Genomic DNA, 24,527 nt, shown 5'->3' with positions numbered 1-24,527 from the left:
ACGCCTTTTGAAAGTCCATATAAGACAATTCATTTTGTCTCGTATTATTGTCTCTACAAGTTTCCCCACCACCGATATTAGGCTGACTAGCCTGTAGATGCCGAGTTTATCCCTCTCATTTTTGAACAGGAATGTAATATTTGCAATCCTCCAGTCTTTTGGCACCGCTCCAATATCTAAGGAGAATTGGAAGATTGTGGCCAGAGCCTCCACAATTTCCATCATTACTTCACTCAGCAACCTTGGATGCATCCCATCCAGACCTGTTGACTTTTCTACTTTGAGCGCTGCCAACCGTTTAACTGCGCCTCTTTATCTATTTTTACCCTATCCAATTCCTGTACCCCCTCCTCCTTTACTGTGGCATTGGCAGCATCCTCTTCTTCAGTGAAACAGATGCACAGTACTCATTTCGTACATCACCCATGCCCTCTGCCTCCACAATAAGGTCTCCTTTTTGATCCCTAATCGGCACCCCCTCCCCGTCCCTTCCTTTGACCACCCTTTTACCCATTTATATATTTATAAGACTTTTGGGTTCCCTTTTATATTACCCACTAATCTATTCTCATACACTATCTTTGCCCATCTTTACTTTTTCAGTTCTCTAATTTCTGTATTCAGCTTGGTTACTCGATTGTATTATGAACCTGACATTTATCATAAGCTTCCTTTTCCTGTTTCATTTTAATCTCTATGGGGGAAAAATTGGGTTGCGCCCCCTTTGGGGTGCTAACTTCGCCGGGGTGCTACTTTTAGCGCCACGAAAAAGTTAACGCCCCCGCGCCCGAAATTCACCAGTAGCGCCTCAAGAGGGAGGCGGGGCGCTACTGGAAGCCACCCTCTTGGGGCGCTGCGAGTGAATATCGCGGTGTTACGTGCCGCAGTACTGCAGGCCTTCCTCCCCTTATTAAAGGGGAGGGGCCTAGCGCAGCGTGACCCGGAGCCCAGCTGGGCCACCAGGGATCAGAGTGCCGGCAAAAGAGCCCGGCACTCAAGAGAAGTGCCAGGCTCACGGAGCGCAGCCGGCACTCCACGGGGGGGCTGCTCAGTAGGCCGGGGACAGCAAAGTGGGCAGGTGCTGGCAGGTGGCCAGCAACAAAAATGGCCACCCGGCTCCTTCCCTTTAATTTGCGTCGCCCCAGCCGCAAGTAGGCCACCCTGACCCCGTCGGACATAGCATCCGGCGGTAAGTCATTGGGCGCTACCGAAGATCGCGGCCGGGGTGCTGTGCACGGCGATGATGTCATCGCCGGTGGCATAGCGCCATAGGGTGCTAACAGTTACCGCCGCTGCTAACCTCTCGCTGAATTTCACGGGAGGCATTAGCAGTGCCGTGCCCAGGCGGTAGTTACTTTGCGCCCTGTTAGCGCCCTCTTAGAGCGCTAACGGGAGGTGCAAATCAACCACATTTTCTCCCCTATATCTTCAGTCATCCAGGGAGCTCTAGGTTTGGATGCCCTTCCTTTCCCCCTCATGGGAATGTGTCTAGTCTGTACTCAAACTATCTTCTCTTTGAACGCCCGCCATTGCTCATTTACGGTTCTACCTGCCAATCTTTGGTTCCAATCCACCTGGGCCAGATCCCCTTTCAATTCACTGAAATTTGCCCTCCTCCAGTTGAGTATCTTCACCTTTGATTGTTCCTTGACCCTTTCCATAACGACTCTAAACCTAATGATATAGTGATCACTGTTTCCAAAATGCTCTCCCACTGAAACATGATCAACTTGTAAACATTTCAGGAATTCCTCCCTTCTTTGCCCTTTACACTGTTATTTTCCCAGTCTATATTAATTGAAGAACCCCATTATCACTATTCTATAGTTCTTGCAACTTTCTGAAATTTGCTCTTCCATCTCCTTCCAACTATTTGGTGGCCAATTGTATACACCCAACAACGTTAAGAGCTCCTCTATTGTTCCTTAATTCTAACCAAATAGATTCTGTCTTTGAACTCTCAAGTACATCAACATTTCCAGGGCTGTAACAGAATCTTGGATCAAAACTGCCACCCCTCCTTTTTTTCCTTCCCTATCTTTCCTGAATATCTTGTAGCCAGGAATATTAAGTTTCCAATCCTCCCCTTATTTGAGCCAGGTCTCTGTTATTGCCACTATTTCATAATCTTATTTTTTTTTTAATTCGTTTATGGGATGCGGGCATCGCTGGCAAGGCCAGCATTTATTGCCCATCCCTAATTGCCCTTGAGAAGGTGGTGGTGAGCCGAGTTCTTGAACCGCTGCAGTCCGTGTGGTGAATGTACTCCCACAGTGCTGTTAGGTAGGGAGTTCCAGGATTTTGAGCCAGTGACGATGAAGGATCGGCGATATACTTCTAAGTCAGGATGGTGTGTGACTTGGAGGGGAACTTGGAGGTGGTGGTGTTCCCATGCGTCTGCTGCCCTTGTCCTTCTAGGTGGAAGAGGTCGCGGGTTTGAGAGGTGCTGCCGAAGAAGCCTTGGCGAGTTGCTGCAGTGCATCTTGTAGATGGTACACACTGCAGCCATGGTACGCCGGTGGTGGAGGAAGTGAATGTTTAAGGTGGTGGATGGGGTGCCAATCAAGCGGGCTGCTTTGTCCTGGATGGTGTCGAGAGTCTTGAGTGTTGTTGGAGCTGCACTCATCCAGCCAAGTGGAGAGTATTCCATCACACTCCTTACTTGTGCCTTGTAGATGGTGGAAAGGCTTAGCGGAGTCAGGAGGTGAGACACTCGCCGCAGAATACCTAGCCTCTGACCTGCTCTTGTTGCCACAGTATTTATGTGGCTGGTCCAGTTAAATTTCTGGTCAATGGTGACCCCCCCAGGATGTTTATGGTGGGGGATTCAACGATGATAATGCCATTTAATGTCAGGGGTAGGTGGTTAGAATTTCTCTTGTTGGAAATGGTCATTGCCTGGCACTTGTGTGGTGCAAATGCTACTTGCCATCTATCAGCCCAAGCCTGGATGTTCTCCAGGTCTTGCTGCCAGTGAACACGGAATGCTTCATTATAAGAACATAAGAAATAGGAGCAGGAGTAGGCCATTCGGCCCTTCGAGCCTGCTCTGCCATTCAATGAGATCATGGCTGATCTTCTGCCTCAATTCCATTCACCGGCCCTATCGCCTTGATGCCCTTACTAGCCAGAAATCTATCGACTTCTGTTTTGAATATATCCAATGACTGAGCTTCCACAGCCCTCTGGGGTTGAGAATTCCAAAGATTCACCACCCTCTGTGTGAAGAAATTTCTTCTCATCTCAGCCCCTGGTTCTAGACTCCTCAACAAAGGGAAACATTCTCCCAGCATCCACCCTATCAAGCCCTGTAATAATTTTATATGCTTCAATGAGATCCCCTCTCCTTCTGAATTCAAGAGAATACAGGCCTAGTTTACTCAATCTCTTCTCATACGACAGTCCCGCCATCCCAGGAATCAATCTCGTGAACCTTCGTTGCACTCCCTCTATGGCAAGTATATCCTTCCTTAGGTAAGGAGACCAAAATTGTACATAGTACTCCAGGTGTGGTCTCACCAAGGCCCTATATAATTGGAGTAAGACTTCTTTACTCCTGTACTCAAATCCTCTTGTAATGAAGGCCAGCATACCATTTGCCTTCCTAATGGCTTGCTGCACCTGCACATTCACTTTCAGTGACTCATGTACAAGGACACCCAGGTCCCTTTGAGCATCTGCATTCCCCAACCTTTCACCATTTAGGAAATACTCTGCCTTTCAGTTTTTTCTACCAAAGTGAATAACATCACATTTATCCACATTATATTCCATCTGCCATGTTCTCGCCCACTCACTGAGCCTGTCAGGATCCCCTTGAAGCCTCTTCACATCCTCTTCGCAACTGACACTGCCACCTAGCTTTGTGTCATCAGCAAATTTGGAAATGTTACATTTAGTCCCCTCATCCAAATCATTGATATAGATTGTGAATAGCTGGGGCCCAAGCACCGATCCTTGCGTTACCCCACTAGTCACAGCCTGCCGTCCTGAAAAAGACCCGTTTATCCCTACTCTTTGTTTTCTGTCTATTAACCAATTCCCAATCCATGCTAGTATATTACCCCCAATTCCATGTGCCCTAATTTTGTTCACCAACTTCTTGTGTGGGACCTTATCGAAGGCCTTCTGAAAATCCAGATACACCACATCTACCGGTTCCCCTTTGTCTACTCCACTAGTTACATCCTCAAAGAACTCCAATAGGTTTGTCAAACAGGATTTCCCTTTCATAAATCCATGTTGATTCTGCTCAATCTTACTATTAGTTTCTAAGTGCCCAGTTATTGCATCCTTTATAATAGATTCCAGCATTTTCTCAACTACTGATGTGAGGCTATAAAGTCTGTAGTTCCCCGTTTTCTCTCTCCCTCCTTTCTTAAATAGCGGGGTTACATTTGCTATCCTCCAATCTGCAGGAACCATTCCAGAATCTATAGAATTTTGGAAGATAACAACCAATGCGTCCACAATCCCAATGGCCACCTCTTTCAAAACCCTAGGATGTAGTTCATCCGGTTCTTGGGATTTATTGACTTTTAGTCCCATTAATTTTGCTAGTACTGTTTTTTTAACTAATAATAATTTTTTCAAGTTACTCATTCTTGCCACAGCCTTGGTTTTCTTGTAATTCTGGGAGGTTTTTTTGTGTCTTCCTCCGTGAAGACAGAAACAAAGTATTTATTTAATTTCTCTGCCATTTCTTCATTCCCCATTATAAATTTGCCCGTCTCTGACTGTAAAGGACCTACATTTACCTCCGCCAGTCTTTTCCTTTTCACATACCTATAGAAGCTTTTACAATCCATTTTTATATTTTTCGCTTGTTTGTGCTCATATTCCATTTTCCCATTCTTTATCAATTTCTTGGTCCCCCTTTGCTGATTTCTAAAAATATCCCAATCCTCAGGCTGACTGCTTTTTCTGGCAACTTTATAAGCTTCCTCCTTTAACTTAATACTAGCTATAATTTCTTTTGTTAGCCATGGTTGGATCACTTTTCCTTTTGGGTTTTTATGCCCTAGAGGAATATATGTTTGTTGCAAATTATGCATTATTTCCTTGAATGTTAGCCATTTTATGTCCACCTTTATACCTTTTAGTGTAGTCTCCCAATCTACCATGGCCAACTTGTCCCTCATACCCTTGTAGTTTCCTCTGTTTAGATTGAAGACCTTAGTTTCAGATAGGACTACAACACTCTCAAACTTAATGTAAAATTCAATCATATTATTGTCACTTGTCCCTAAAGGCCCCTTTACCACAAGATTATTGATTAGCCCTTTCTCATTACACAGTACCAGATCCAGAATAGCCTGTTCCCTGGTTGGTTCCTCCACATACTGATACAGGAAACTATCTCGCATGCATTCCAAGAATTCATCCTCCACACCATTAGTGGTACAGTAATTTGATTTGCCCAGTCAATATGTAGATTAAAGTCCCCCATGATTACCGTATTGCCCTTGTTACATGCACTTCTAATCTCTTGATTGATACTGTGCCCTACGTTACCACTACTGTTTGGTGGCCTATACACAACTCCCACCAATGTTTTCCGCCCTTTGCTGTTTGTTAGCTCCATCCAAACTGATTCCAGTTCTACATCACGATCTGCCAAGCCAAGATCTTTTATCTCTACCGTACCGATCTCACCCCTTATTAACAGCGCTACGCCACTTCCTTTTCCTTTTTGTCTGTCCTTCCTAAATGTTGAGTACCCTGGAACATTCAGTTCCCAGCTTTGGTTACCCTACAACCTGAGGAATTGCGAACTTCTGACCTTATGATAGAGGGAATGTCATTGATTAAGCAGCTGAAGATGGTTGGGCCTCGGATATTGTCCTGAGGAACTCCTGCAGCAACGTCCTGGAGCTGAGACGATTGGCCTCCAACAACTACAACCACCTTCCTTTGTGCTAGGTATGACTCAACCAGTGCAGAGTTTACCCCGATTCCCATTGACTGCAATTTTACTAGGGCTCCTTAATGCCACACTCAGTCATATGCTGCCTTGATGCCACTCTCGCCTCACCTCTGGAATTCAGCTCTTTTGTCCATGTTTGGACCAAGACTGTAATGGGGTCAGGAGCTGAGTGAACCTGGCAGAACCCAAATTGGGCATCGGTTAGCAGGTTATTCGTTAGTAAGTGCCGATTGATAGCAATGTCAAGGACACCTTCCATCAATTTGCTGATGATTGAGAGTAAGCTGATGGGGTGGTAATTGGCCAAGTTGGATTTATCCTGCTTTTTGTGGACAGGACATACCTGGGCAATTTTCCACTTTGTTGGGTAGATGCCAGTGTTGTAGCTGTCCTGGAACAGCTTGGCTAGAGGCGCAGCTAGTTCTGGAGCACAGATCTTCAGTACTACACCTGGGATGTTGTCGGGGCCCATAGCTTTTGCCGTATCCAGTGCGCTCAGCCATTTCTTGATATCACGTGGAGTGAATCGAATTGGCTGAAGACTGGCTTCTGGGCTAATGGGGACCTCAGGAGTAGGACGAGAGGGACCATCCACTCGACACTCCTGGCTGAAGGTTGACTGAGTGCAAAATAAATACTTTCTGCCTGTGTCAAATAAAAGTGTTCGTGCCAAAGGGTGAATTTATTATATTGGAGAGAATGAGCTGGTGAAATACCTGGGCAGGGGATTTAAACTTATTTCATGTTTTACTTAACTTTTTTGAAGCTTTTTTTGTTTTTCAAATGTTTTGCAATTTGACTGTTATGCCGGTATTTAAGGGTTTGTTTTAAAAAGAATGTGCAAGCTGTTGGAAGTCTGACCTATTGGCCACAAATATCAGGGAATAGTGGGCGCATTAAAATTTTGCACTCACATGCTGGGCTCCGCCATCATTGAGGATGGGCTTGTTCATGGAGCCTCCTCCTCCCGTTAGTTGTTTAATTGTCCACTACCATTCATGTCTGGATGTGGCAGGACTACAGAGCTTTGATCTGATCCATTGGTTGTGGGATCGCTTAGCTCTGTCTATAGCATGCCACTTCTGCTGCTTAGCATCCATGTAGTCCTGTATTGTAGCTTTACCAGGTTGGCACCTCATTTTTAGGTATGGCTGGTGCTGCTCCTGGCATGCTCTTCTACACACCTTATTGAACCAAGGTTGGTCGTCTGGTTTGCTGGTAATGGTAGAGTGAGGGATATGCCGGGCCATGAGGTTACAGATTGTGGTGGAATGCAATTCTGCTGCTGCAGATGGTCCACAGCGCCTCATGAATGCCCAGTTTTGAGCTGCTAGATCTGTTCTGAATCTCTCCCATTTAGCACGGTGGTAGTGCACACAACACGATGGAGGGTGTCCTCAGCATGAAGATGGGATTTCGTCTCCACAAGGACTGTGTAGTGGTCACTGTAACGTCCGTGTGTAATTGAGACACGGACTGCAGAAGTTGGTTATAACAGATGTTTACTGAATGGAGACAAAACTGGAACTACTATACAAAGTTACTTCACAGGCTTATATACAGTGGTGGTCACTACTGGTACTGCAGTATACAGGGGCTGCAGAATATAGTTCCTTCTTCAAGGTACATACACTACAATTCCTCCCCTTTTAGCTAAACAGTACATAACATTTGATTAATAATTAAATAACATATTTACAATTACAGTTGCTATATACATTAGCTGAAGTTAATCAATTATAAATTCAGTCTTTGAGGAGGCTTCCTGATTCTGTCCAGATAACGCCTCTTTGGGGTATCAGGTTCTTCTGGCAAAGTTGATTCGGGATCAACGTCGTTTGGTTCGTCTGCTTCCAATATCACCGATTCTGAGGGAGATGCAATTGGTACTTCGGTTTCATCACCAGGTGTATAGGATCGTGGTGTAGATTTGACGTTTTCCAGTGACTCTAGAATCTGGTCAGCATGGCGTCTTACAATGCTCTCTCCAACGTCCACGGTATACATTAGAGGTCCTTGCCATGTGCAGATCGTTCCTGGCTGCCATTTCTCTGTGCGGTAGTCCCGGGCCAAAACTGGTTGACCTATCTTAAAACTCCTGGTTGGCCTTTCATTCATATTCTGAAACTGCCTGTTCTCCACATCTCTTCTGATGTTTGGCTTAACCAAATCCAAGCGGCATCTTAGTCTTCGATTGAAGAACATCATGGCTGGAGTTTGGTTGGTAACCGCATGTGTCGCATTCCGGTAGGCAAACAAGAAGTTATCCACCTTGTGTTGTAGGGGTATGTCTTCATTACACATTGCCTTGATAGCCTTCTTGAATGTTTGAACGAACCTCTCAGCCAATCCACTGGTGGCTGGATGACATGGGGCGGATGTGTAATGCTTAACACCATTGTTCTTTAAGAACCTCCGGAACTCTTCAGACACAAACTGTGGTCCATTGTCGGAGCAAATCTGTTCAGGCAGGCCATTTCTGGCGAATATGGTTCGTAAGACTGTGATAGTTTTTTCTGTGGTGGTTGAGGACATTTTTATTACCTCTGGCCACTTTGAATGTGCATCCACCGCAATTAAAAACATCGAGTCCATAAATGGACCAGCAAAATCAATGTGTACCCTTTGCCATGGAGATGAGGGCCACTCCCATGGATGTAGAGGGGCTTGTGGTGGGGCGTTTTGGACCTTCTGGCATCCTGTACAGCTCTTGGTCATCTCTTCGATTTCTCTATCGATTCCCGGCCACCACACAAACGCTCTGGCTAAGTTCTTCATTTTTACCCCTCCCAGATGACCCTCATGAAGCTCATTGAGCACTCTATCCTTCAATTTGGGTGGAATTACTACTCTGGATCCACACATCAAGGTTCCTCGGCACACTGACAACTGTTCTCTTCTCGGCGAGAATGCTGGCAACAGTGGTTCGCCATGTGCTGGCCATCCTTTCACCGTTAAATCATAGACCCTGGAAAGTGTCGGGTCATTTCGTGTTTCCTTTTCTATGTTTGCATTCGTCACAGGTAGACATTCGACTATGGTCGAGTGGAATATCTCCACAGGATCCACTGCAGGTGCTTCTTCCACCGTCGGCAACGGTAGGCGCGACAATCCATCAGCATTCCCATGCTGTTTAGTTCCTTTGTACTCGATGTCATATTGGTGTGCCCCTAGGAAAAGGGACCACCTCTGTAGCCGTTGCGCTGTCATTATCGGGACGCCCTTCTTAGGGTTGAAAATGGAGACAAGAGGTTGATGATCAGTTAGTCGAGTAAATTTCTGTCCGTGCAGGTAGTGATTGAACTTCTTCAACCCCCACACCAGGCTGAGGGCCTCTCTGTCAATCTGGGCGTAGTTACGCTCGGCTGCAGTTAACGAGCGTGATGCAAAAGCTATCGGCCTCTCTGAACCATCAAGGGATTTATGTGACAGTACCGCTCCAACGCCGTAGGGAGATGCATCACACGCCAGTCTTATTGGTAGTGATGGGTTGTAGTGAGCCAATACTTCTCTTGAAGTGATCAGGCCTTTACACTTCTGAAAGGCCCGCTTACATTCATCGCTCCATTTCCATGCTACTCCAGTTTGTAGCAGGGCGTTCAGTGGGTGCAGAATTGTGGACAAATTCGGCAAAAACTTATGGTAGTAATTTACCAATCCGAGGAATGACCTCAGTTGCGACACATTTTCAGGCGCTGGAGCCTTAACTACCGCTTCAATTTTGTCAGGGGACTTATGTAACCCCTCTTCATCAATCACGTGGCCACAATACGATATTTGTTTCTTAAAAAACTCGCATTTGGGGCGATTGGCTCGTAGCCCATGTTCTCTTAGTCTAGTGAGCACCTGCTCTAGGTTGGCAAGGTGTTCACTGTCATTTTCACCCGTCACTAGGATGTCGTCCAAGTAACACTGAGTCCCCGGAATCCCTTGCAGGACTTGTTCCATCGCTCTTTGCCATATAGCCGGAGCTGATGCAACTCCAAATACCAGTCGATTATACTGGTAAAGACCTTTGTGAGTGTTTATCGTGAGATATTTCCTAGAGGATTCTTCAACCTCCATCTACAAATATGCTTGCGCTAGGTCAATTTTTGTAAAACGTTTCCCTCCAGATAGTGAGGCGAAAATATCTTCTATCCTCGGAAGAGGATACTGTACTGTGTGAAGGACTGGGTTCACAGTCACCTTGAAGTCCCCACAGATGCGAACCTTCCTTGGCTCCTCAGACTTATTGTTTAACGTTTTCTTCATGACAGGAACGATGGGTGTCGCCCACTCGCTCCAGTCTGCATTCTCCAAATTCTCCAGCTCTGCTTCGACGGCTGGGCGAATTGCATACGGTACCGGTCTTGCTTTGAAAAACTTGGGAATTGCATTCTCTTCTATTTTTAGCGAGGCGGTTACGCCTTTAAGAGTTCCCAGTTCTTGTTGAAATACCTCTTTAGCGTTAGCCAAGATTTTTGACAATCGTCCAGGTGTGACGTCGTCATCCTTTTTACCAGCCACCGTCAGTGCCTGAATGGAGTGCCAGTCTAAACTTATCTTTCTGATCCATTCACGTCCCAATAACGGTGGTCCACCATCTTGCAGTATGTACAGATACAATTTCTGTATTTCCTTGCCGTTGTATTCGACAGGCACCCTTATTTTCCTTCTGGGGTATACTTTCTGCCCTGTATATGTCTTCAAGACAATGGATGTGTCTTTCAAGGGTATGTGTGAGAATAGCCGCTCGTAGTCTCGTCGATTCATGACGGTCAGGGCTGATCCTGTATCCAATTCCATTTTGACTTGGGACCCTGCTATCGTGAGGGTGACCCAAATGGTTCGGTGATCCTCTTTTGTGATTATGTTGTGTAGTTTGAGACAACTTAGTCTCTTGTTCCCGGATTCACTATCGCTCTTCTGGCCTTCGGAACTACTGTCCGTCATCTTTTGTACTTTCCTGTACTTTTCCTTAGTAGTCTTTTTGTTGTCGTTAGTCTTCTTCCCGGACCTGCAAACTCGTGCAATGTGTCCCATCTTTCCGCATTGCCTGCATGTTTTGTCCTTGGACCAGCAGTCCTTCTGGTCATGGGTTGTTCTGCCGCAGCGATAACATTTTTCAAATCCCCGTGTCATTTCATGGGTGCCGTATTCCTGTGGCTTTTGCTGTATTTCCGCAGCTCCCCTTGCTGCTGCTTCGTACGATACTGCCACGCTGAAAGCCTTATCTAGCGTCAGCTCTTTCTCTGAGAGTAACCTCTTCTGGGTTCCTTCACTCAGGAGTCCACAGACAAATTTGTCCCGTAGGGTATCTGCCAGTCCTGCTCCGAACTGGCAGTGCTTTGATAGCTTGCGTAGTTCCGTAAGGTAATCAGCATTGCTCTCATCTTTATGCTGATTTCTCTTGTGGAATTTAAATCTTTCTGCTATCAGCAGCGGTGTAGGATTTAGGTGTTCCTGTAGGATATCAACAATTTTGTTAAAACTCTTCGCCATCGGTTTGACTGGAGTGATCAGGTTCCGCAATAGGCCGTACGTTCTTGCGCCCATTAAGTTTAGTAGTACCGATGCCTTTTTCTCATCGGCTACTTCATTTGCCTTGCAATATACTTCGACTCTTTCCACATACGTGGTCCAGTCTTCTATTACATTATCGAAGGCAGTGATATTGCTAGTCTTCGGCATCTTGGAGATCTAAGATGGCGCCTCCCGCGCTTTGCCTTCTTCCCCGATTGAACAAAATGGCGCCTCCCGCGCTTTGCCTTCTTCCCCGCTGGATTAAGATGGCGCCTCCCGCGCTTTCTGTCTTTTCCGCTGCTGCTAGCGCTGTTGCTGGCGTTTTTATGCCTTGATGGCGACGCCCTATGGTCTTCGCGCACTTCCCCCCCGCGCTGCTGCCAACGCCGCTCTCCACGGTCCCCGTGGCAAACTGCAGCTCCTCGCGGCTTTCTGCGCTTCTAATTTCTTTTATTTTAATTACTGTTCCCGTCGTCAGAGCAGACCCTATGGGACACTTTCCTCCCTCTTCTTGCTCGGCCCTGTTGAAAAGCCACCCGATCGAGCTCTAGCCCGCCGCAGCCCAGGAAGGATCAGTGTACTACCTGCCACCAGCCCGATTAGCTGAAACACCATAGACTGGATAACCAAGCCCAGCTCTCGACAGCCTCCCCTGCAAATCTTCGAATTCGATGAATCAGAGGGCGGTTGCCCATGGTCGACGCCCGTTTCTTCTGTTTGTTTTTTTTTCTTTTTGGATTTCTTCCTTCTGGCCTCGACCTCTAACAACTTCGCTTCAGAGATGGATCCCCGTGAGGTGGTGCAGAACTGTAGGTAAGTTCAGATCTGTTCGTCGCCAGTGTAACGTCCGTGTGTAATTGAGACACGGACTGCAGAAGTTGGTTATAACAGGTGTTTACTGAATGGAGACAAAACTGGAACTACTATACAAAGTTACTACACAGGCTTATATACAGGGGTGGTCACTACTGGTACTGCAGTATACAGGGGCTGCAGAATATTGTTCCTTCTTCAAGGTACATACACTACAGTCACTCCTAACAATAATGTCATAGACACATGCATCTGCGACAGGCAGATTGGTGAGGACAAGGTCAAGTAGGTTTTTCCCTCGTGTTGCTTCTCTTGCCACCTGCTGCAGGCCTAGTCTGGCAATTGTGTCCTTCAGGACTCAGCCAGCTCAGTCGGTAGTGGTGCTACCGAGCCACTCTTGGTGATGGGCATTGAAGTCCCCCACCCAGAGTACATTCTATGCCCTTGCTACCCTCAGTGCTTCTTCCAAGTGGAGTTCAACATGGAGGAGTACTGATTCATCAGCTGATGATGGCAGTAGCTGGTAATCAGCAGCAGGTTTCCTTGCTCATGTTTGACCTGATGCCCTGAGACTTCATGGGGTCAATGTTGAGGACTCTCAGGGCCACTCCCTCCCGACTGTATACCACTGTACCGCCACCTCTGGTGGGTCTGTCCTGCCGGTGGAACAGGACATACCCAGGGATGGTGATGGAGGAATCTGGGACTTTGGCTGAAAGGTATGATTCTGTGACTATGTCAGGCTGCTGCTTGCCTAGTTTGTGGGACAGTTCTCCCAATTTTCACACAAGTACCCAGTGTTAGTGAGGAGAACTTTACAGGGCTGACTGGGCTGGGTGTGCCTTTGTCATGTCAGAATCCGATGCCTTGGTTGATGCCGGGTGGTCCATCTTATACTTTTTCATAATGGTTTGTTACAACTGAGTGGCTTGTTAGGCCATTTCAGGGGGCTGTTAAGAGTCAACTACATTGCTGTGGGTCTGGAGTTATTTACCCACAGAGGCCCTACAAAAAAAGACCAGAAAATTTACCTCTGTGTTGCCAAAAGGTTCTGCTTAAATCAGAACTTTATTCAGAACTTTCCTCCAAACTTGAATAATGGCATTTAGCACGGTGGTAGTGCCACACAAAACGATGGAGGGTGTCCTCAGTGTGAAGACTGTGTAGTGGTCACTCTTTGCTTTTGATTAATAGCACAGTCCTTCCAAAACTAGGTACTATTTATGTGATTAATTTTGATTTGCTGGTTGTTTTTGGAGTTCTGAGATAAATAAAAGGAATGAAGTTAAGTCCTTCCCCACTGGTCAGTTTTCTCTTCAGCTGTACCTGTTAAAGAAAGAAAGAATTTGCATTTGTATCGTGTGTTTCATACCCTCAGCATTTGTATCGTGTGTTTCATACCCTCAGCATTTGTATCGTGTGTTTCATACCCTCAGCATTTGTATCGTGTGTTTCATACCCTCAGCATTTGTATCGTGTGTTTCATACCCTCAGCATTTGTATCGTGTGTTTCATACCCTCAGCATTTGTATCGTGTGTTTCATACCCTCAGCATTTGTATCGTGTGTTTCATACCCTCAGCATTTGTATCGTGTGTTTCATACCCTCAGCATTTGTATCGTGTGTTTCATACCCTCAGCATTTGTATCGTGTGTTTCATACCCTCAGCATTTATATCGTGTGTTTCATACCCTCAGCATTTGTATCGTGTGTTTCATACCCTCAGCATTTATATCGTGTGTTTCATACCCTCAGCATTTGTATCGTGTGTTTCATACCCTCAGCATTTGTATCGTGTGTTTCATACCCTCAGCATTTATATCGTGTGTTTCATACCCTCAGCATTTGTATCGTGTGTTTCATACCCTCAGCATTTATATCGTGTGTTTCATACCCTCAGCATTTGTATCGTGTGTTTCATACCCTCAGCATTTGTATCGTGTGTTTCATACCCTCAGCATTTATATCGTGTGTTTCATACCCTCAGCATTTATATCGTGTGTTTCATACCCTCAGCATTTATATCGTGTGTTTCATACCCTCAGCATTTATATCGTGTGTTTCATACCCTCAGCATTTATATCGTGTGTTTCATACCCTCAGCATTTATATCGTGTGTTTCATACCCTCAGCACATCCCAAATGCTTCACAGCCATTGAATTACCTTTGAAGTGCAGTCCCTGTTGTAATGTAAGCAAACACGCAGCCAATTTGTGCACAGCAAGGTCCCACAAACAACAATGAGATAAATGGCCAAATTATGTGCTTTACTAGTATTGGTTCAGGGATAAATGTTGGTCTGGACACTGTCTTACTGTTTTTGCTGTCTGTAGTTGGGTATGAAACTTTCAAAGTTTCCTCAGAAAAAGTTCATGTATGGTATTTGTTTCCATTAAGAGCAGATAATATTTCAAAATCATATTCTTTATTGTTATGATTCTTACACAAAATCAGGAATTCCATTAGGTGTAGCATTTCAGGATCTGAGAGATATGTCCATAAATCAAATCTCTGTAACATTTAACCTTTAAGAAATAAACCCAGAGAGCTTAAATAAAAACAGAGAATGCTGGAAGTACATAGTAACTCCTCCAGCAACTAATCGACAAAAGATAGCTTAACGTTCCTGATGGAACTAATTGTGCCAAAGGCTCCCCACCTGATCCATCTTTTCTGTTTTCAGAAGCTGACAGATCTGTGTATTTCCAACATATTCTGAACTTTCACGATCACCCCCTTCACCTTGCCATCTTATGTGGCCTCTCTATTGCCATTGCCCCAATCACAGACAAGGCAATCTCTGATTACTTCCTTGTATTTCTCACCACTCACATCCCCTCTCCCCCTTCCAACCCCACTTCCTTCTGTGTCCGCCTGTGGAAAAAAACTCTTCCCCCACCCCCCCAAGTCACTTACAATAGCACTTTCAAACTCTCAACTGTCTTGGCTTTGGCCGTCCATTCACCGCAATACTTCTGCTCACTCTGTAACATTTGCATATTGATTTATCATTGGCCCGCAGGCATCTGTAAGGAATACCTATTATATTCACATGTGATCACATGCTGAGTTGTCATTGGCCTGCAGGCATCTGTAAGGCCTGCTATTGTTTAGAAGACCCAGGGGGTCCTGACTCCATTTTTGTCCACACGGTGCTGTATTGATTGAGAAAGCTTACAGACCTGATGCTTCATTAAAATAGTTTAAACTGTAATACTCCGTTGTCCTGCAATTTATTATTTTTGTACAAAGTGTGCAAAACAAGACACACTCACACCCTCACCGACACCTTTGATGCTCTTGTCCCCAGTAAAACCCTTAGGGGGAAAAATTGAGTCGGGCCCACTTTGGAGCGCTAACTTCGCTGCGCCCCTAAAAAATTAGCACCCCCGTGACCGAAATTCATCGGTAGCGCCCCGCCTCCCTCTTGGGGTGCTGCAAGGGAATATCTTAAAGGGGAGGGGCCTTGCGCAGCGTGACCCGGGGCCCAGCTGGGCCACCAGGGATCGGAGTGCCGACAAAAGAGCCCGGCACTCAAGAGAAGTGGGGGGGGCTTCTCAGAAGACCGGGGACAGCAATGGGCGCAGGTGCTAGCAGGCGGCTAGCAACAAAAATGGCTGCCCGGCACCTCGCCTTTAATTAGCGCTGCCCCGGCCGCAGGTAGGCCCCCCTGACCCCGTCGGACATAGCATCCAGCAGTAAGTCAGGGGGCGCTACATAAGATCATGAGTGGGGCGCTGCGCACGGCGATGATGTTATTGCCGGCGGCGCAGGGCCACAGGGCGCTAACGGTTACCGACGCCGCTAACCTCCCACTGAAGTTCACGGGAGGCGCAAAGCAACCAAATTTTTCCCCCTTAATCCCTTCCAGAAGTTATGCTGAACCTTTATAAAGCGCAGGTTAGGCCACAACTGGAGTATTGCGTACAGTTCTGGTCACCACACTTTAGGAAGGATGTTAAGGCCCTTGAGAGGGTGCAGAGGAGATTTACCAGAATGGTTCCGGGGATGGGGGATCTTAGCTACAAGGACAAGTTGGAGAAGCTGGGTTTGTTTTCATTAGAGCAAAGGAGGTTGAGGGGTGATTTGATAGAGGTGTACAAGATTATGACAGGTTTGGATAGGCTAGACGGGGAAAGGCAGTTCCCACCAGTTGATGGTACAAGGACTCGGGGACACAAATTTAAGGTTTTGGGCAAGAGATACAGGGGGGATGTGAGGAAAAACTTTTTATGCAGCGAGTGGTGATGACCTGGAATTCGCTGCCGATGGAAGTGATGGAAGCGGAGACACTCAATGTTTTCAAGGGGAGACTGGATAGGCACTTGAGGGAAATGAACTTGCAGGGCTACGGGGATAGAGCAGGGGGAATGGGACTGACTGGATTGCTCTACAGAGAGCTGGCACAAACTCGATGGGCCGAATGGCCTCCTTCTGTGCCGTTATGACCCTGGTCGTTCCCTTTGGTACAGCCCCCATCTTCGCACCCTTAAGTCCAAGGGATGCAGATTTGGATGTTTATGGCGCACTAGTTTCACAACTACTCCAGGATCATCCTGATATGCAAAGATAACTCCCAGCTTCTCTTCACTACAAACCGTCTCCTTAAACCCCTGTCCCCTCCACCCTCACTTCCAACAAGTACAAGGAACTAATGGACTTCTTTGTCACTAAGATTGAGACCATCTGTTCAGGTGCCTTTGCCACTTCCCTCCCTTCCCCCAGCCTACCAACACAAACTTCCCCCAAGGTTCCCCCCTGTCCTAGCCCTGAACTCGCATATTTCTCCAGTAAGACCCACTTCCCTAAATCTCTCCGACTCTCTACCTCTCTCTCCTCCTTTTAGATGCCTCTTAAAACCTACTTTGACCAAGCTTTTAGGTCACCTGCCCTAATGTCTCCTCCTTTAGCTCGGTGTCAATTTTTGTCTGATTACTCTCCTGTGAAGCACCTTGGGGCATTTTACTTTGTTAAAGACACTATATAAATGCAAGTTGTTGCTTAAATGAGTGGACAGAAAGTCGGACAGGGTCCCTCATGGATGTGTGGATCTCCCAGACCGATCCCCCTGTGATCTTGGGACATTTTATTAAGTTAAAGGTGCTTTACAAATGCACGTTGTTGTTAAATGTTCCAACATTTGTTCTGTGGAAGACTATAGAAACCAATATAAAACACTGTCTAGTCCTGCAGCTTTATATTGCAATTTTGAACACTATTTCTGCTTTTTCACTCACTGTTCATTTGTTCTGACTGTCTTTCAGTTTTTTGGTGTTGTGATAACTTGGCTGTATACCAGCCGCCTGGAGGATATCATCTACGAGTATGATGCAGTGGATGTTGGCCTGATGAGTGGACAGTCTTATAGACATGACTGTGAAGATGTCAGCACTTCGGGGACAGGATGCTGCTGGTGTTTACCGACACTCGATGCTGTTGTGTGAGATTTGTTGTGTGGGGTAATTATACAGAATAACAGATGTCTGGGAGAGCACTACAATGCTGTAACACAATACAGAAGTACTGATAATGATTAAAGCATGAGAGTGATGCTGCAGCAGTTTAAGAGCACAATCCAAATTGTCGGATAGTTCAGGGATAAAAAGAAAAACAGAATTTTGGAACTACACAGCAGGTTTCTCAGTATTTGAACAGAGGGAAGAAAGGACCCAGTTTTGGGTGGAGATCAGAGGTAACAGAGTCTGCACCCGAATTGTTAATCCATCTTTTCAGTTTTCAGATTCTGATAGACCTGCGGTGTATTATCAGCATTTTGTGTACTTTTCCCCTAGGTTTCTTGCAACCTTGTAACACTCCCAAACTCCTGTTCTTTCCATTTACTGTATATGAAGCACTATACCCCACTGCACTTTCTAAAAGCGATTTCCTGTGAACAGCACATTTTAGTATCAGAGCAAGCATGCTTCCCTGTCATGCTGTAACCTGATGTTTGCTGCCTCTCCATCTTGTTACTGCTCCTTAGACATAGTACGACCAATGTTCCCTCTAAGTTGCACTTTGTTGTGCGCAGCCTGTTTATTTCACTGCGCGGTCCCTTTAAATTTCAGCGCATGCGTGGTATTTCTGATGGAGAAGCTTGTGAGCAGCCCGCGCAGGACCTTGCAGATTACTGCGCGGTTGCACACACGCAGCTTAGCTGGAACATTGAGTACGACCACTTTCTAGTAACGATGGCTGCTTCATCCCTGCACTACACCACATTGTGACACTGAACACCTCGCAAACTGAGACAAGAATCAGGAAGAAGAACCTTTTATGCATTGTGGTCAGGGATGAATTACAGATGTGGCCCCTTCTTAGGTTTGGACTTGTATACACAGATAGCTGTATTTCACCCATTCCTTCTGTACAAACCATGGGCTTATGTAGTTCATCCCACATCAATGTGTGTTCTATCAGGTGATCCTGCAGGATTTTAGGCTGTAATAAAATACTGTACTGCTACTGACAGACAACCTGCTGATTTTTTAATGTTTTTTTCTTTAATTTGACTGCAGTATGTGTCTAATTGTTAAAAGTATGAGACTACAGAAACGATTTTGCAAACGTGAGCTGTACGCAGGGAGTGTTGCCCGCTGGAAGTACATCGGGAAATCTCAGGCTGTGATTCTCCTTCCATTAAAATGAATGGGCGATTTCCCGCTATGTACAGCTGGCGGGAGGCAAGTTCCTGAAATCACACCGGGTAAGAGCAAGAGCCAACGAGTTGGTTGTATCTGGCAAACACAACAGAAGTTTGCCGTGATTTCATATTTATTTTTGTAAAATTGATTTTTGATGTAGCAAAATTGTGCGTTTTCTTAACTGAAAGTTTACATTGTTTAGTGCACCCTACTCAGATTCCTGGTACACGGGGTTTTTAAATTTCATTTCGAAGGTTTGTAAATTTCTTAAATATTGGCAGGTTTATATACTACAGATTGAAGATGTTTATGGACGGTTTTACTTGAATAATGTTTCACACTCACAAGAATAGGTGGTTTTCTGTTCATTTTTAGCGTTTAATGCAAGCCTCACCTTTTCATACTGATTAAATTATAACATTTAGTTTACAATGTATGATTTGTCTAATCATCAGGCATATACTTTGGGAGCCCTGTGTCGGTTCACTGATCTGTGGTGAGCAAATCCTCACCACTAAACTGCCCAAAGCACTTGGTACAGGGAAAGTACCGATTGGAGCCGGTTCATGCGACCGCAATGTTGGGCAGTGTGCGAAGTGCTTCTCACTAATATTAACACACAAGTGCTTTGCTGGAGGCATTAAACATTACATTCCTCACTTGTTGAGTGCAATAGCTTGTTTTCTGCAAAAGATTCATAATAAAGGGTTGATTGTTATTTCAAGTCAGTTAGTATAGCAGTTAACATTTTAAATACATTTTAGTTGATTAAAAAGTTTTTATTATATAGCTCTAGCTAGTTGTTTAATAATGTATGTTTATTGTGGCGCAGTTTGATCAACCTATCAAGCAATGACTAATCTTATGTGTTTTAAATGCAGTGCAGTGAGATGAGTTGTTTGTACAGTGTGGTGACTGATGCACAGAATTCATTCTGCTCTCTGCCCGTGGGATGGAGTGCACATCCACATTTTTTAAAGTCAGGTTTGCAAGTGGAGAGTAGGTCACAGTCTCACCAAAAGGTGGAGGAAATTTTGTTGCGCTTCTTTCAAACTTTTTACAGATACTGGGGCCAAATTCAATCTCCGTTACACCCCAAAAACAGGTGGCTACACTGTGTAACAGAGTGCTGTCCAAGAGCTGGACCGACAATAGAGAAATAGAAAATAAGAGGCTCTGTAGAGAGACAAAAGAAAAAAAAAGTCTCCATTAATTGGTCACCCCCCTTAAACTACATAGCAATCTGCCCAAGAAGACCTGGGACCTGTGATGGCCTGCCCTCAGGACTTCACAATCCTACCTACTAGGAGGTGCAGGGCAGCCAGGATGTCTGCACAGTATTTCCCTTTTTGTGAGGCAGTACAGCCTCTCCACTCAAAAATTCCCCACAACAGCTCTCCATGTGGTGATTAGGGCAATCATTCATCACTGCATAGCGCAGTATTCACTGCGGGGCCCTCAAGCAGGTTGGTACCTGGGCTTAGTAACACTTAAAAATCTCATAGCTTTCACAGTGGGAGCAGTATTGTAACAATTATAGTTCCATCTCTGCTTCAGCAGAGAGGCTCACGTCCCCTGGAACCTGAACTTTATACCCAATCTTGACTCATTTATAAAATCAGTATGTCACTGTGTACACATCCCACTCCAGATGTTATCACTTTGTTGCAAAGGGGTAACAATCTTCAAAAACACAGTGACTTAATGATGTCTGCTTCTAACCTGCAGCTCTTTAAAGTTGCAGTACTACTGCTTCCCATCCTTAGCCTTTTAAAGAACTCACTGCAGGAGGTCCAGTTCAGGCTCCACCTTTGATGCCATTGTCCCCAGTAAAACCCTTACTCTTTCTCACCCTGGTCATTAACCCTGGAATGACCCTCATCTCAGCGTCCTTAAGTCCAATGGACACAGACTTGAACATTTATGGCAAACAACTAGTTCAGCCATTCATCAACAGATCTGGCTGGACCACATCAAGCACTATCGGGTCCTGCTCTCCTCGGCCAAAGCTGCTCATTATTCCAGGATCATCCTGGATTGCAAAGATAGCCCCCGGCTTCTCGTCTCCACTACAAACCATGGATTTCTTTGTAACTAAGGTTGAGACCATCCATTCATCTGTTGCAGCCACTTCCCTCCCTTCCCCTAGCCCTAGCCAACTTCCCCAAAGGTTTTCCCCTATCCTAGCCCTGAACTTGCATCTTTCTCTGGTTTCTCTCCTATCTCTCTTCATGCCTTCTCTGAGCTCATCTTGTCCATGAGACCCACCTCCTACTCCTTCGACCCTTTTCCCACCAAACTGCTGGCCACCCAACTTCCCTTCCTGGACACCATGTTAGCTGATATTGTTAACTGTTCCCTCTCTTCAGGTACTGTCCCCCTCCCCTTCAAATCTGCCATCATCACCCCTCTCCTCAAAAAACCCACCCTTGACTCCTCTGCTCTTGCAAACTACCACCCCATCTCCAACCTCCCTTTGCTCTTCTAAGTCCTTGAACGTGCTGCTGTCTCCCAAATCCGTGCCCATCTTGCACGGAACTCTATGTTTGAATCTCTCCAATCAGTTTCCACCCCGCCACAGTACTGAAACAGCCCATATCAAAGTCACAAATGACATCCAATGTGACTGTGACCGTGATAAACTATCCCTCCTCATCCTTCTCAACCTATCTGCAGCCTTTGACATGGTTGACCACACCATCCTCATTCAATGCCTCTCCATCGTCCAGCTGGGTGCGACTGCACTCACCTGGTTCCATTCTTATCTATCTGGTTGAAGCCAGAGAATCACCTGCAATGGCTTCTCTTCCCGCTCCTGCACCATTACCTCTGGAGTCTCCCAAGGATCTATCCTTGGGCCCCTCCTATTTTTCATCTACAACCGAAAACACATATTTTCCACATATACGCTGATGACACCCAGCTCTACCTCACCACCACCTCTCTCAACCCCTCCACTCTGATTTGTCATGCTGCTTGTCTGACATCCAGTACTGGATGAGCAGACATTTCTTCCAACTAAATATTGGGAAGACCATTGTCTCTGGTCCCCACCACAAACTCCATTCCCTAACCACCAACGCCATCCCTCTCCCTGGCAACTGTCTGAGGGCGAACCAGATGGTTGGCAACCTTGGTGTCGTATTTGACTCCAAGATAAGCCTCTGACCACATATCCTACTCCTGCTCCTATCTTCTATGTTTCTATAGCAGGGACAGGGTACTGAATTTGGATGATCAGCCATGATCTCATTAAATGGCGGAGCAGGCTCGAGGGGCCGAATGGCCTACTCCTGCTCCTATCTTCTATGTTTCTATCACCAAGACCACCTACTTCCACCGCTGCAAAATTGCCCGACTCCACCCTGCCTCAGCTCATCTACTTCTGAAACCCTCATCCATGCCTTTGTTACCTCTAGACTTGGCTATTCCAATGCTCTCCTGGCCGGCCTCTCCATCTTCCACCCTTCATAAACTTGAGCTCATCCAAAACTCTGCTGCCTGTATCCTAACTCGCACCAAGTCCCGCTCACCCATCACCCCTAGCTCGCTGACCTACATTGGCTCCCAGTCTGGTAATGCTTCGATTTTAAAATTCTCATCCTTGCTTTCAAATCACTCCATGGCCTTGCCCCTCCCTATCTCTGTAAGCTCCTCCAGCTTTTCAACCCTCCGAAATCTCTACGCTCCTCCAATTCTGGCATCTTAAGCATCCCCGATTTTACTTGCTCCACCAGCTGTGCCTTCAGCTGCCTAGGTCCTAAGCTCTGGCATTCCTTCCCTAAACCTTTCTGCCTCTCTACCTCTCTTTAAGACGCTCTTTAAAACCTACCTCTTTGAACAAGCTTTTGGTCATCTACCCTAATATCTCCTTATGTGGCTATGTGTCACATTTTGTTTGATAACGCTCCTGTGAAGCGCCTTGGGTCATTTTACTATGTTAAAGATGCTATATAAATTCAAGTTGTTGTTGTTCTGCATATCTGATTACTTTGGACTCCATAGGATTCAGCAAGGTTGGACATTCCTGTTTCGATAAGCATAAAAATTGCAGCGTACCAGTCACACAGTCTTATGGTCCATAGTGCAGAACATCACTAAGGCTTAAAAGGGTAAAAAAGAAAATAACGTAAACCAGGAAGTATCATCTGTCTTTCGGACGAGGCATTAAGCCAAGACCCTGTCTGCTCTCTCAGGTAGATGTAAAAGATCCCATGGCACGTTTCAAAGAAGAACAGAGGAGTTCTCCCCGGTATCCTGGCCAATATTTATCTTTCAACCAACATCACTAAAACAGATTATCTGGCCATATTAAACATTACTGTTTGTGGTAGCTTGCGGTGCATAAATTGGCTGCTGCATTTCCTACATTACAACAGTGACTATACTTCATTGGCTGTAAAGCGCTTTGGGACATCCTGAGGTCGTGAAAGGCGCTATATAAATGCAAATTCTTTCTCTGTAATTAGGTGAAGTTATGGTGGCTGGGTAGAGTTCATAAACTATTCAATTGTACATGTTTTGATGAACTGAATGGGTTTGTCTCTTTTTGGTGCAGCTTTCCAAATTAAGCTTTATGGATGTAAATGTGGAGCATTTTTGGGAGGGAACAGGATGCAGCAAGTCCACCTCAGTAAATGTTACAACCTTGCAACAGGTCTGATTTTGCTGCATTGTGTGATGCATTGCAACTCTTCTTAGCTACCCACAGGGAATACTGTCATGGGCACAGTTTGTCCATGTCAACCCTGACAGAAGCACCTGCTAGCAGTCAGTCAGCCCTGAGGTATTGGTGCCCTGAACCACCCAACTCTCGGGGTTACATTTTCACCGTGGAGCATTTCATCCCACCAAACATTTTTGTTAGGTAAGGGTATTAAGGTTACGGAACCAAGGCGGGTAGATAGAGTTAAGATACAGATCAGCCATGATTTAATTGAATAGCCGAACAGGCTCGATGGGCTGAATGGCCTACTCCTGTTCCTATGTTCCAAAGAGAAGGATCATATTTTTCACAACCTAATTTAGTACATAAATTTTTCTTTTAAATTGTGGTGTATAGAAATCATTTTCAAAACACATCCAGTTTGACAGATAAAACTGGCACTTTTTTTTAAAGATCCATCTAATATTGGCTGTCTTTGGCTACACTGTAAGTTGTAATGTTCAGAGAGATAACTTAATTGCATTTTGTGTCTCTTCTATTGTTGTTTAATATGCTGGCCAGACAGCAAAAGTAATGTTCTGTGAGTCTGCACTGTTTTTAGATAGCCTGGTGATTCTGATTACTACTACAAAGGCCTTTTAAATAATGTTTACTTATGGGTATTCTAATTTTAATTCTTTGTGATATTGTAAAGAATTTTTGAAAATTTTGGTGTAAGTGTTTTTTCTGTATAACAGTTTAATAATAAACTGAGTGCTAATATTTTAACAAGACTTCAGTTGTGTGTGCAAAGGGATGTGCCACGTTTGGTAACACACCTGTGGTTCCAGGTTTATACTCCAACAGTGGCTGCCACCTCTGTCTCAGTAAATTGGAAGTTATGTCACAGATGGCAAAGGAGCTGTTTTACATGAATCTCACACCCACAACACTACTGTAGGTTGTTGCCAACCTGTGTTTACCCTTCACCCC

General features: G+C 45.4%; 1 protein-coding gene across 4 annotated transcripts in view; it reads left to right on the top strand.

Annotated features, from left to right (window-relative positions):
* The window catches only part of tspan15 (tetraspanin 15), an 876,670-nt gene extending 852,344 nt beyond the window's left edge, over positions 1-24,326 (top strand). For all 4 annotated transcript variants that reach the window (XM_085995040.1, XM_085995037.1, XM_085995036.1 and 1 more), the window contains one exon: positions 17,510-24,326. In XM_085995040.1, coding sequence (XP_085851166.1) covers positions 17,510-17,689 — 180 coding nt within the window. In that variant the 3' untranslated portion in view covers positions 17,690-24,326. The remainder of the gene's footprint in view (positions 1-17,509) is intronic.
* Positions 24,327-24,527: the final 201 nt, after the last annotated feature.

This window comes from Somniosus microcephalus, chromosome 8, assembly GCF_052327205.1.
Source record: "Somniosus microcephalus isolate GS21.2 chromosome 8, FLI_Smic_1.0, whole genome shotgun sequence".
NCBI lineage: Eukaryota > Metazoa > Chordata > Chondrichthyes > Squaliformes > Somniosidae > Somniosus > Somniosus microcephalus.
The sequence above is the reverse complement of the archived record's forward strand: the minus strand, read 5'-3'. Positions and strand labels throughout refer to the sequence as shown.